General features: G+C 52.3%; 1 protein-coding gene across 1 annotated transcript in view; it reads left to right on the top strand.

Annotated features, from left to right (window-relative positions):
• The window catches only part of FBLN2 (fibulin 2), an 89204-nt gene that overhangs the window by 56425 nt on the left and 18958 nt on the right, over positions 1 to 13821 (top strand). Inside the window, exons 3-9 of the mRNA XM_053898596.1 lie at positions 2544 to 2655; positions 4093 to 4222; positions 6432 to 6612; positions 9595 to 9804; positions 10421 to 10534; positions 11141 to 11242; positions 13485 to 13625. Coding sequence (XP_053754571.1) covers positions 2544 to 2655; positions 4093 to 4222; positions 6432 to 6612; positions 9595 to 9804; positions 10421 to 10534; positions 11141 to 11242; positions 13485 to 13625 — 990 coding nt within the window. The remainder of the gene's footprint in view (positions 1 to 2543; positions 2656 to 4092; positions 4223 to 6431; positions 6613 to 9594; positions 9805 to 10420; positions 10535 to 11140; positions 11243 to 13484; positions 13626 to 13821) is intronic.

Below are 13821 nucleotides of genomic sequence, written 5' to 3'. Positions count from 1 at the left end.
AATAGCATACCGTGTTATGTTAGTTTTAGGTGTACAAAATATCTATTCAACAATACTGTGCATTGTTCAGAGCACCATAAATGTAGTCACCATACTATGTTATTACAACATTATCCACCGTATTCCCTATGTTGTACTTTTCATCTCTGTTTATTTCGTAGCTGGAAATTTGTGACTTGCAATTCTCTTCATTATCCCACCCACCCCACCTATCTCCCCTCTGGCAGCCACCAGCTCATTCTCTGTATTTAAGAGTCTGTTTTCTTTGGGGTTTTTTGTTTGTTCATTTGTTGTGTGTGTGTGTGTGTGTGTGTGTGTGTGTGTGTGTGTTACATTCCACATGTAAGTGAAATGATATGGTATTTGTCTTTCTTGTTCTGACTTATTTCACTTAGCATAATGCCCTTTAGATCCATCCATATTATTGCAATGGCAAGATCTCATTGTTTTTTTAGGGCTGAGTAATATTCCATTATATATAGATGTACATATAGGTTGCTTCCATGTCTTGGCTACTATAAATAATGCTGCAATAAACAGAGGGGTGTTTCAAATTAGTGTTTTGTTTTCTTTAGGTAGATACCCAGTAGTGGAATTACTGGACCATAGGCTATTTCTATTTTTAATTTTTTAAGGAACCTCCATATTATTTTCCACAGCGGCTGTACCACTTTGCATTCCCTTTTGGGAACCCCTTTGGGTTCCCTTTTCTCCACATCCTCACCAGTGGTTGTTATTTCTTGTGTTTTTTTAATATTGTGGTTATGATTTGCATTTGCCTTATGATTAGTGATGTTGAGCACCTTTTCATGTGTCTTTTGGCTTAGATGTGATTTATCTTTGCATGTCATTTATTTTTAGATCTCAGAGCCAAATGGTTGGGTGAATTGTACTCATCTCTGGCACCTTACATGTTATTGTCTCTGTAAGACTCTCTCTTGTTTTATTTATGTATATATTCCCTTTTGGCCCTTGTCCCCATCGCCAGCTTCTGCCCCACCCGAGGTAACTGTTCTCTTCTGTTTAATTTGCATGTGTGTGTTTTTAATTTATGTGCAAAAACATATTATAATTTTGTGTGCAATATTTTTAATTTGTGTAATAGATCTCATTTGGTTTCTTCCTCCCCCTCCCGCTCCCCCCCCCCCCCCCCCCCGTGCTCTGTTTTGTGCGCTTCCACATTGCTGTGTGTGTGTCCAGCTTCATGTTGTTGGGTGTACGTCTATTCTATTATTTCTGACAGCCATGGAGTCCTCCATGGAGCATGTCCCCAAATTCTATTCATCCACTCCTCCACTGATGAACACCTAGGCTGCCTCCAACCCCTTTCCACAAATGGTGCCAAAGCATTGCATCCTTGTAGTGAGCCTGGGGGAGGACTTTCCTGGCATGCACAGCCAGGAGCAGGACCACTGGGGTCAGGACGAGGTATATACTTAATTGTGTCAGCAGTACCTCATCTCCTTCCAGACTGGCTGTGCCGGTGACCCCTTCCGCCCCCAGGGCAGGAGGGTTCCCACCTGTGCCTGGCATGCATTGCTTTTTAAAATATTTCTAGTTTAATAGGTATTTTACTTTGTTTTAATATTAATTTTCAGGAGATTATTATATTTTCTCACTGGCAATTCTTTGCCAGTTTTTTTTAAAGTTTATTTATTTTGAAAGAGAGAGAGAGAGCACGCACGCACATGAGCAGGGGAAGGGCAGAGAAAGAGGGAGCGAGAGAAAATCGCAAGCAGGCTTTGCACTGTCAGTGCAGAGCCTGATGTGGGGCTTGATCTCATGAACCATGAGATTGTGACCTGAGCTGAAATCAAGAGTTAGACACTTAGTCAGCTGAGCCACCCCGACGTCCTGCCAGTTTTAGACATTCCAGAAATGCCTCCTAACCTGTCAGCAGTCTCTTCTATTTGTCTATGGGGTTCTTTTTTATACAGTTTGAATTTGGGGGTAGGCAAATCCATCTGTTTTTTTAAGCTGTGGTCTGTGCCTTTCAGTTTTAACACATTCCCCTACCTCTGCCTCCTCCTTCTGTCCCCAGGCACAAATATTTCCCCCACAAACTTTCCCGGACGAGTTTTAAACTTCCCTCACTGCTGCTGTTGCTTCTTATGCCTTGTCTTGTCTTGGTGTCGTAGGTCAAGTTCCTTAGAAGCAGAGCCTGACTTGAGGGTTTTGTGCGTGTGGTGGTTCATTTGGAGAAGCCGCCTGGGGAGGGGGCAGGGAAGGAGCTGGCCAGTGTTCTCCATCCCACAGGAAGCTCCACAGGGCTGTCCCCTTAGAGGCAGGGCTGGGCTTTTGTACCCCCACTCGTCCTGTATTGGCCGTACTTCCCCAGCCTCCTCCCCCGTGGGGTGGACTTAACCTCGCAGGCAGCTCTCCGAAGAAGGTCGTCCTTGTGGGCTGGGGGCGAGTGAGTCTCTGGCCCAGTAACGGGGGTCTGGACAGCACCAACAACATCTACTGTGCTTGCTGGCCCTGGGAGACCTTGGAACCAGATGCCTCCTCCACGGTAGTGACTCTGCCTATGTTGCCACCCACAGTCTCCACGAAGGATCTGATCGAGACGTGCTGTGCAGCCGGACAGCAGTGGGCCATCGACAACGACGAGTGCCTGGAAATCCCCGAGAGTGGCGCTGAGGGTGACGCCTGCAGGTAGGGGTGGGCACACTGGAGCAGGAAGAGCTGCCCATTCGCCTTTTCCAGATCCCTGCCTGCTTTGGCCCCGGGGCCCTGGCAGTGCAAGGTGAGCACGAGTCTCACCTGTCTCCAGGTGTACAGGGGCAGTTGGGTTGTAGCTGCTGTGAGCCTGCTGGCCGGCTTTCTCCAGGTGTGGAGAGCCCAAGCCTGGCTGCAGGACTAAGCTAACCACGTACTTTTGTAGCTGGACTGATGAGCAGAGTAAAAAGATCCTACAATTTGGAGCAAGTGTTAAAGAACCACTATCATCCAGGAACGGTTGGGTGCCTCACTCGCTGTATGTTGCCCTTGCTGCTGGGGCAGTGCTTGGCCCGCACGGGCTTTTCGTCCTTGGCTTTGAGCTGGGAGCCTTCAGCCCTCTTTCTTTCCCCACTCTGCTACCCTGGGGTCTCCAAAACGCTGGCCTCTCACTGTCCTCTGCTGCCTGTGTTGATATTTTCTTCTGACTCGTATTGTCTGCAAAGGAAGAATTTATACCCCTGCCCCTTCGGTGCCAGGCCCCGAAGATGTCTCGGCCGGCCATTCACCTCCTTTTCCCCAAGGATGCCTTCTTTTCCAACCTACTGTTTTTCTAGACAACGAGGGCAAGGTTCAGAGAGGTGGTATGACTTACCCAAAGCCACACGGCTCCCCAGGAGCACGGCCAGGGTTAGACCCCCTGTCACCTAATGTCTGGACCACTGTCCGCCCTTTGGAAACATTTAAGTTCTAGCCTTGTCTCTTTCCTTTCCCTTCTGTCATTGCACCAGTTCAGGAGCTACTTAGGAGTTAGAGAATGTTATCATTCAGGAGTTTTGAGCTTAGGGGCCCTGAGAGTGTGCTTGTGTTGTCTTGGGATGGGAAACTCACTCCTTCATAGATAGACAGTCCCATCACTGAACAGCTCCCACTGCGACATGCCCTTTCCCAAGTGAGGCTGAACCCCACCTCCCTGTGAGCCCCCCTATTAGTGTGCTGGCTCATCAGCTACCTCTGCCCGGGGTAGCCCTACAGACCCTGGGAGGCATGGCCAGGGAGCCTGGAGGCTACTCTCTTCCGGGCTGAGCTGCCCTCTGTTTCCTGGGGTTGAGTCCCCCTGTCTTTCTCAGCCCTGTGGGGACCTCAGGATGCTGACCCCCTCCCACATTGGTCAGGAATAGACAGCATGGAGTCTGGTGGGCTCCAGGCCCCGAGTGTTCCTGGTTAAGCTCAGAAATAGAACGCGTGTTCTTGGGCGGGGGATGGGCTAGCTTTGCTGATGCCCCTGCCACCAGCGTTGGTCTTGCTTGCAGTGGGTCTTGGGAGGGGCTTCCTTCTCTGAGCCTCAGTTTCCTCCTCTGTGAAATGGGACCTGTTATCCCTCCTGGATGGGGGCAGGCGCTCGGGTGCGGCTGATGCACACCTCTGTTGCAGGACAGCCCAGAAGCACTGCTGCGTGTCCTACTTGAAGGAAAAGAGCTGCATGGCTGGTGTCATGGGGGCCAAGGAGGGTGAGGCCTGCGGGGCCGAGGACAACGACACCTGTGGCGTCTCCTTGTACAAGGCAAGCCCGACCTGCGGCATTCGTAGCCTGGGCCCGAGGTCCTTGAGGGCTGGGGCGTCGGGGTCCCTGGGGGACTCCCCCATAGGGAGTGACACTCTTGCCTGGGGTTGGGGTGGGGGGCCCCTTCATCTGTACAGAAAACATCATCGGTTATTATAGCGGCCAATTAATTCAGGAAATATTTATTCAACACCAGCATGTGCCGGGCTGTCTTAGGCATTAAGGATGCAGAAATGAGTAACATGTGAAAATTCCTGCCCCCGGAGGGCTTTCTGTTTCTTTTTTTTTACTTTGTGTGTCCAGCTCATTTCACTTAGCGTCTTGTCCCCACAGTCACCCACGTCGTAGCATGTGTTAGACTGTCTTTCCTTCTCAAGGTGAAATAACACTTCGGTGTACAGAAGTAACACAGTTCATTCAGTCTTCTGTCAGTGGGCACTGACAGCTGCCTGGTACCCTTTGTGAATAATGCTGCTGTGAACGTGGGGGTAAGAAGAGCCTTCCTTGAGGACAGAAGGCATTTCCATTTCCACTGCATTGGCTAGAACTTAGCCTGGCGGCCACACCTAGCATCAAGGGAGGCTGGGGAACTCAGTCTGTATTCTGGGGAGGTCGTGTGTCCATTGAACGTCAGGAGGAAGGGGAAACAGACCGTGGGGGTGGACAGCTGACTGTCTGCAGCAGGGGCCGAGAGCAAACCTAAGACCGTAGAACAGTCTCAGGAACAATCCATGGAAGGAGGTGTTTGCGGGAGACTGGGAGAGAGAGGAAGGGAAGGAGTGGAAAGAAGCCTGTGTCACGAGCCCCGATGACTGTGACAAGGAGGGCACCATTTGGGAGAGGATTTGGACTTTGATTTTTGTCATGTTGGGGTCAATTTCCTAAAAACTGATATTAGGGAAAGGACTTTGGTGTCAGGCAAGTTTGGCATTCCACTGTGTGTGTTCGACCCTGGACCAGTCCTCTTTTCTAGGCCTCAGCGTCTCCATCTGTAAAGTGGGGCTAATAATCCACGTCTTCTGGGGTGGCTGTGAGGGTCAGAGATAATGCAAACTATTAAGGACATGGTGGCTGTGCTCACCATTGGGAAGTGCAGGTCTGGAGAATCCATGAGCTATTGCTACATAACACACCAGCCCAAAGCTTAGTGGCTTATGCCTCACTTAACTCATGAGTTAACTCATGAGTTGCTGACCTAGGCCATGCTCAGCTGATCTGGCTGGGCTCGCTTACCCGTCTGCCACAAGCCGATGGCTCTCCTGGCACCGCTCTGGGATGATGATGGCTGTGCCAGCTTTTCTTTGCTGCATGTGGTCTCTCAACCTCCAGCAGCCTAACCTGGGCTTATTCCGTTAGTGGCTGGGTTCCAACACCGGGCGTAGAAATGTACAAGGCCTTTTGAGGCCCAATCAAGCTGTTGGGACATAGATTCTCTCCTTTGAAGGAGAAACTGAGCTATCACATTGCAAAGACAGCAGAACAGTGAAGAGTGAACGAACGGGGCTGTTGTTGTAATCCATCTACCACAGGAGTTTCAACAGATTAAATATTTTGTTTTTGGAGGTAGACAGTTTGGGATGGGGTGGATCTACGTGATACCTTCAGGTACCCAGGCTTCTGCTTCTCTGCACAGTCATCTTCAGCTTGTAGCTTCCATCTTCCGGGTTACTTCATGACCCTGGATAGCTGCTGGGGTTCCAGCCGTCACACCAACCAAAATCAAGGAAAGAGAAGAGCAAAAGAGATATACTTCCAAGCTGAGTCAGCCCTAGTTTAAAGCTCTCCTGAAAGCATCATATCACTCCTGTCTCTAACTTCAAGGGAAATTCTGTCTTTTAGGGAGCCTGAGTAGAACTGGGTTCCGCTAGTCAATATTGGTGTGTGGGGGTGGGGGTGGGTGTTCATGGATATGTCTGGGGTTAGTTTGTGGTTCTTTTCATAGGTGGCCAATTGTTAATTATTGCAAAAAGCGTATATTGGCCCTGCTTTGAGCCAGACATGGGAAGTGGAGACAGGGAGCACTGGTCTCAGGGAGCACATACGGGGCCGGAAGAAACAAGACAAGGATGAATTCATCCCAGTCCCTGAGCCTGGACCCAGGCTGTGCCCTGGGGGCCCTGAGTGAGTCCCATCAGCTGACGGTCTGTGAGGAAGGCAGATGGGCTCTGAGGGGCCAGAGTGTGGGCAGTGATGGCCCCTCTCCCTCCAGCAATGCTGTGACTGCTGTGGGCTGGGACTCCGTGTGCGGGCTGAGGGCCACTCGTGCGAGTCGAACCCCAACCTGGGCTACCCCTGCAACCACGTCATGCTCTCCTGCTGTGAGGGTGAAGACCCCCTCATTGTGCCCGAGGTCCGCCGGCCTCTGGAACCCGAAGCCGTACCGCGGAGAGGTGAGTGCTGCCCACTGGGCCACGGTGTGTAGGCCAGTTGAGTGAGAGGCAGAGAGAGCTTTGGGGGCTTCTAGCCAAGGTCGGATGCCCTGTTGCCTCCTGCAGGAACCTTGTGTGTACTGTCACCTGTGGCTTGAGGCACAAGTTCGGCTCCTAGGTAGAGTTCTTCTGTAGCCTCCAATGGTGACTCTGCCCTATTATTTCTGAGATGGTAATTGAATACAGCTATGCATGTACTCCAGCCACCAAACCACCAACCCCCTACCACCTTTCCACTCTCCACTCACCCACCCTCCTGTGTCTTTGTTCATCCACACATCCATGTCTTCCTTCCCATCCGCTTTTTTATTTGTCCATCCATCTCACCATCCCCTGCACATTCTCCTGGCCCCTGGTCCATTCCTCCATCCATTCATCCTTCCAGTACACCATCCATTCCTCTGTCCCTTATCTATCCACTCACACATCAATCTTTGCATCAATTTGTTTACTCACCCATCTACTTACCCAGCAGCCCATCCACTTACCTTCTGCCTGTCCATCCATCCATCCATCCAGCCATCATCCATCCATCATCCATCCATCATCCATCCATCCATCATCCATCCATCATCCATCCATCCATCATCCATCCATCATCCATCCATCCATCATCTATCTGCCTTCTGCTCATGTATTCACCTACCAGCCCAGCCAGGAAACCTTTTACTCATCCATTCATTCATTTACCCTTCCTTTATCCATGTGTTCTCTGTCCCTCTCACTGTGCCATTCTGTGTCTTCAGGGTACAGGATATAACCGGTATAGAGAATGCATTCATAAATGTTGCCCTGCCCACCTGATCAGCCCCTTCAGACCAGCCCTGTCTTTTCTCCCTATATTCTCAGTGCTCGGCCCCTAAGAGTCACTCGCCAATAACTGAATGGATTATGGGTTTGTTTGGTGGCCTTCCCTTCACCACCACAAGCCCTTTGAGGGCTGACCAGCCCTGCGCCCTCTTCCTCTGTGTCCCTGTTCCCAAACAGCCATAGGTTATGGGTATGAGAACTCTGGTGCCAGTGCAGAGCTTGGAGCTGTTTGCTGCTGCCTGAGCCCTCAGTGTCTCCGGGGTCTCCTCCTTCTTCTGACCTCCACGTGCTGTGGTCACTGTTCTAGGTGCCATGTCCAGCTTCTGTCACCCTAGCCAGGGATGTCTTCTGGACTCATGACCGTTAGCCTCCACTGTGCCTGTGGGCCAGCAGGAGCCTGATGCAGTGTCCCAGTGAACCCACAGAGACTCCACTAAGAGGGAGTGGCTAGCCTTACCAGGCTAGTGTGGACACTGATCTGTGTCCAGTCCAAGGAAATACCACTCTCTGGGGTTGGCTGTAGGGGCCTGGTGTAGCAGTGTGAAGGCCTGGTGAGTACCCAGAAGTGTTTGGTTCAAGGTGAAGTTTGGGAGGAAGTTAGGCTTCAAGAGTCACAAGACGGGGACAGGGCTAGTCAGGGTCCAGATGCAGAGGTACACGTTCCTGTCCTCTAGTGGGGAACTGGTGGATAACCTGGGCCTTAGGGGACGTAGATGGCAGGATCAAGTTGACCTGGGTTCCATTCCTGCTCAGGTGACCTTGGGCAAATCATTTTACTCCTCTGAGCCTCAGTTTCCCCCCTGCCAGGAGGATTGTTTGAAGAGCATGCTGATGAGTGTGGGCTGAACATGAATCCTAGAAATGCTGCCCAGGGTGTGGCATGCTTATTGGGGCCCTGGGCCCAGGTCTGTCTGCTGCCCACCCATAGTGCCAGTACTCCGGGCTGGACCACCAGCCATCACGGCCCCACCTACATGCGCCAGGCCAGGACTGACCGGGCTGGAGCACAGTGTAAGCATCCTCAGTACGAAACATGTTTATCAGATGTGACCTCATGCAGTTGGTCTCTTGTGGGGCTGAGCTGTCTGGGGCTAGTGAGCAAGGCTGAAGCCCTATGCCGACTAGGAATGTGGAGGGCTGCGGGCCCCCCTCCCTTCCCCATCCTATTACTGTTACATGAAGAGCTTCCAGTGCAGCTCAACCCCGGGAGCCTTCCTTGCCACTCTCACCTGCTCCCCACTGTAGCCTGGGGAGGAATGGAGAGACCCAGTACTGCTCAAGTGACATAGCTAAGGGAGGCCTGAGTAAGAGTTCAGATCTCTGTTTGACAGAACACATGTTTGGGGTCTTTCTGTTGCTAGAGGTGGTCCTCCCAGATGTCACTGAGACTAGGGGTCTGGATCCAGTTCAACACTTTAGCCAAAGCTTCTTGAGGACTGTTGTGGGCCTGGCCCTGTCATGTTGCAGGGCACAAAGACTTGGACCTGGCTCTGATGGGTCCATTCTTGTTGCTGGAGGTCTGTTCCTTCATCCTTCCATCCATCCATCCATCCCTCCATCCATCCATCCATCCTTCCCTGCATTCATCATCTATCATCCTTCCATCCATCCATCCATCCATGCATCCATCATCCATCCATCCATCCATCCATCCATCCATTTATCCATCCCTGAGTTCATCTATCATCCTTCCATCCTTACATCCATCCATCTATCCATCCTTCCCACATTCATCATCATCCTTCCATCCATCCATCCATGCATCCATCATCCATCCATCCATCCATCCTTCCCTGGAGTCATCATCTATCATCCATCCATCCATCCATCCATCCATTCATCCATCCCTGAGTTCATCTATCATCCATCCATCCATCCATCCATCCATCCATCCATCCATCTATCCTTCCCTACATTCATCATCTATCATCCTTCCATCCATCCATCCATGCATCCACGCATTCACCCATGCATCCATGCATCGATGCATCCATCCTTTGTCCATCCATGCTATCTTAGCTGGGCACACAGAGGTTCTGATGAGGACGTACACTGATTTCCATGGGGGCTTGTAGTGTCAGCCACCCGCTGGGTGAACTCATGTCCCATCATGAGCACTGACCCCCGCTCCAGTTTCAGAGGCAGAGTTGGCGAGCCGGGAGGCCCTGTCACTGGGCACGGAGACTGAGCTGCCCAACAGCCTGCCTGGCGATGACCAGGATGAGTGCCTGCTCCTCCCAGGGGAGCTGTGCCAGCATCTCTGCATCAATACCGTGGGCTCCTACCGCTGTGCCTGTTTTCCTGGCTTCTCACTGCAGGACGATGGCCGTACCTGCCGGCCAGGTAAGGGCCCAGATGGCTGGGGCAGGGGCTGATCTTGCCAGTGGAGCATGGTGGTCCTGTGATGGCCACAATGGGCTCCTTGCCCTCCTGTCATCCTACATGCTGGAATCTCTGGGAATCGGAAGCCTCTAGCAATGGGATTTGTAAGGCCAGGCAGGCAGGTTGAAACTCCATCTGCTCCATCTGAAGCTTCGTCTGCACGGGCAGCCCCAGCATCCCACCCTAGACCCCAGTGCAGGGCCAGGACCCAGGCTGCAGAGGCTCCCACCAACCCAACTCAAGCTGTGTCCCCAGCACTGGGCCCAAGGAGGTCAGGCTCTGACAGGCAGCCTACAAGGCTGCCTTAGACCCTGCTCTGGGGGTGCTTTCTGCCTGCTGCTTTTCCAGGGATAGATACTCACTCCCCTGCTTCCTCTCTTCCTCTGCCCCAAAGAGCTGTAATGTAGTATGTTGCTTTCTGAGCCTCAGTTTTCTCTCCTGTGAAATGGGTAGGAGGAGAGGATTAAATGAGGCAGTCTCTGACACATGCCTGGCATGGTGCCCAGGGTGTGAGTTGAGTTTGAGGCCAGGCTGAAGGCATGCATTCTTCCCCTCCTGTCTGCTTTCCCCATGACAGACAGTGACCCTCCACAGCCGGAGGCCCCAGAGGAGTCCGCGTTGAAACCAGAGTCCTCCCAAGTGGCCTCCAACACCATCCTGCTACCGCAGCCACAACCCAACACCTGCAAAGGTAACCTGGGGCCATGGGGTGGGTCTGGGCTGCCTTCAGGGGGTGAGCTCCCCAGTGCTGGGCATGTGCAAGCTGGCCTCCTGCCAAAGGGGTGCTTCTGCTTTGGGGATTTGGTTGGTCTCGCCTGTCTGAGGTCAGGAGTTGAGAGTGTAGCTGGTAGGAGGTGAGGTTGTGGATGGGGGGAGCTGAGGGCCAGGGTGTGACCCCAAGCAAGTCAGTTAGCTGCTTTTGTCTCAGCTCCTAGAGTACTGAGAGAATAAAATCCTTGCTTGAGAACTGTCTTGGAGACTGCTTGCAGTACTACGTAGAAAGTTCTCTTTGTTCTTCCTCTCTTCCTCTTTCTTGTTCCTTCTGTCTCTGCATCCTTGCTCTCCCTCCTTCTCTGTCCTCTCTGTCCCCTTCCCTTCTGGCAGCACTGTGACTCCCGGGAGGGGTTTGGTATCCGAGTGTTGGTGGCGATTGTCCCAGATACCAACCAGTTGTGCGAGCTGGTTTACTGGGGGACCTCGTGAAAAGGACCAGGAGTGTGGGGTGCCTTCTGCCTGGAGGGCGGAGCCGGGGGTAATGAGCCCAGTGGTCCCTGATCTCTGTGTGGTTTCTTCCCAGACAACGGGCCCTGCAAGCAGGTGTGCAGCGTCATTGGGGACACAGCCATGTGCTCCTGCTTCCCTGGCTATGCCATCATGGCGGATGGTGTGTCCTGTGAAGGTGAGATCCACGGGGGCTGCTCTTGTACCTGTGCCAACCTGAGCTGGCCTGTGGTGGGGGCCCCGGAAGGGAGACGGGGCAGGCAGAACGAGGCGGCCTGGGTCCAGGGTGGGGCCCGAGGGTTTGTATTTCTGACAAGATCCCTGGACCACACTCCCGACTCGCCCTGTCTGCGAGGCTGAGGTTGGTTTGTGACCACCTTGTCCTTGTTGCGGTCATGTGTGGAGAAAGAGAAAGGGGGATGTCCATGCCCCGCTGTGAAGGCGGGACCTGGAAGTGACGTTTATCCCTCCCACTTGCCTCTGATGGGGAGCGGGGCTGGGGAGTAGGAGCCCCAGTTGAATGGCATGCGCTCAGTTCTGTTACTAAATCCAAAGAAGGGGCAGTAGATGTTGGTAACTCTGCCATTCACAAAAGGGCCAAAGAAGGTCGAAAAGCGTGTGGCTTTCACACCTGCGACCCCATCAGGATGGGGTCTTGTCTCTGTGGGACGTCGGGGGACCAAGACTTGGGGGCATTTGGATCCGACACCTGCTGGGGTGGTTCCCACAGTGAATGATGCCTGAGAGACCTCTAGACTACACCTCCTCGTATCTGGTGGCAGGACAGGCCTGGAGCGTGGGACGGGCTAGGAAATGCTTTAGTTCAGGTTCAGGTTCTGGAGATGTGACCTTGATGGGTGTCCAAGGGTAAAAGGGTTAATTTCAGTCTTTTGTTTTTTATTTTAATTTTATTTATTTATTTTTAAAAATTTACATCTAAGTCAGCTAACATAGAGTGTAATAATGATTTCAGGAGTAGAATTTAGTGACTCATCGCTACATACAACGCCCAGTGCTCATCCCAACAAGTGTCCTCCTTAGTGCCCCTTGCCCATTTAGCCCATCCCCCTCCCCACAACCCTCTAGCAACCTCAGTTTGCTCTCTGTATTTAAGTCTCTTATGGTTTTTCCCCCTCCTTGTTTTTGTATTATTTTTGCTTTCCTTCCCTTATGTTCATCAGTTTTGTGTCTTAAATTCCACATATGAGTGACGTCGTATGATATTTGTCAAAAGGGTTAAGTCTATCTGAGAAAATACCCGTATCCCTGCCACATCCTGGGACCCCACATCCAGCCCCTTGGCTGAGACTGTGTTCCTATTTTATTTTACTTTACTTTTTTTGTTTTGTTTTATTTTATTTTACTTGTGTTTTGAATGTTTATTTTTGAGAGAGAGAGAACACACATGAGTGGGGGAAGGGCCGAGAGAGATGGGAACAGAGGATCCCAAGTAGGTTCTGTGCTGATAGCAGCAAGCCTGATGTCCGTGGGGCTCAAACTTATCAACTGTGAGATCATGACCTGAGCTGAAGTTGGACGCTCAACCAACTGAGCCACCCAGGTCATCCCAAGACTGTGTTCTGCTGTGGACGAAAACCACCCCATGGCCAGGCAGTAGGAGCAGATCTCAAGTGCCCTCTGGGCCCTGCTCCCCATCTCTCAGGGCCCTGAAAATGTGAGGAATGTGTCTCTCCTATGTCGGGACTCTTCCGGGTCCCAGTCAGGCCTCAGGCCAGTGTCTGTGTGTCTCCAGGCCTCTGCAGGACCCCTGGTGGTGATGGCTGTGGGGTCCAGGCCAGAGGTTACAGGTGGCATTTGGAGTGGTGCAGCCAGCCCTGCAGGGGAGTCCTGCTGGGCTCTGCTCCGTTTAAAATAAGCAAGCAAGTTACCAACCGTGAAAACTCAAGAACTTTAAAAAAAAAAAAAAAAAAAAAACAACCAAGATTTCAGGTTTCTCTTCAAACTTCTGCCCACAAGGGGTTCACAGTCCTGGTCCCCCAGTGGAACAGAGCACAGACCCCAAAGTGCCCCATAGAGCCTCCCTCTTGGCCCCTTCTCCTGTATATGTTGCCAGCCTGGTCCCTTAGGCACTTGAGTTTGCAACACCTGCCATTGTGTGGCTCCTTTGGTTGCCTCTGGAGGTGGAATATTTCCGGAGCTGGGTGGGAGACGGCCTCTGGTCCCACCCTGCCATCCTCTCTGAGCCTCACCTTGCCATCTGTCCTTACTGGGGTTCTGGCTCTGATATCACGTGACTGTACAAACGCAGACTTGGGCCCGAAGCCCAGAGGTACGACTGATGCGCTGGGAGGCCCTGGGCAGGTCCCTGCCCCTCCCTGGGACTCAGTTTCCCTCTCTGTCACTGAATGCTCCACGCCTCTCTAATGGCCCTTCTGTTTTCCCTCCTGCGGCTGTCCTAGACCAAGACGAGTGCCTGATGGGCACTCATGATTGTAGCCTGCGACAGTTCTGTGTCAACACCTTGGGATCCTTCTACTGTGTCAGCCACACGGTGCTCTGTGCTGAGGGTTTTATTCTCAACATGCACAGGAAGTGTGTGGGTAAGCGAGAGCCCCTGCCTGCCGCCACTGTCACGGCTCTCTGCTCTGCTCCACGCCAAGCGGCCATGCCGTGGCCACATGCTAAAGGGCCTGCCCTTTGCATATGAGCTCTCAGCACGGCCGGCACCCCCCTGCTCCGTGCCATGCCCTGTCTGTCCTGGTGTCCTGTCCCGCTTCTCTACTGACACCACTGGAA

The sequence above is a fragment of the Panthera pardus genome, unplaced genomic scaffold (genome assembly GCF_024362965.1).
Source record: "Panthera pardus isolate Hobbes unplaced genomic scaffold, ASM2436296v1 HiC_scaffold_8, whole genome shotgun sequence".
Lineage (NCBI taxonomy): Eukaryota > Metazoa > Chordata > Mammalia > Carnivora > Felidae > Panthera > Panthera pardus.
Note: the sequence above shows the minus strand (reverse complement) of the source record. Positions and strands in the feature narration are given on the sequence as shown.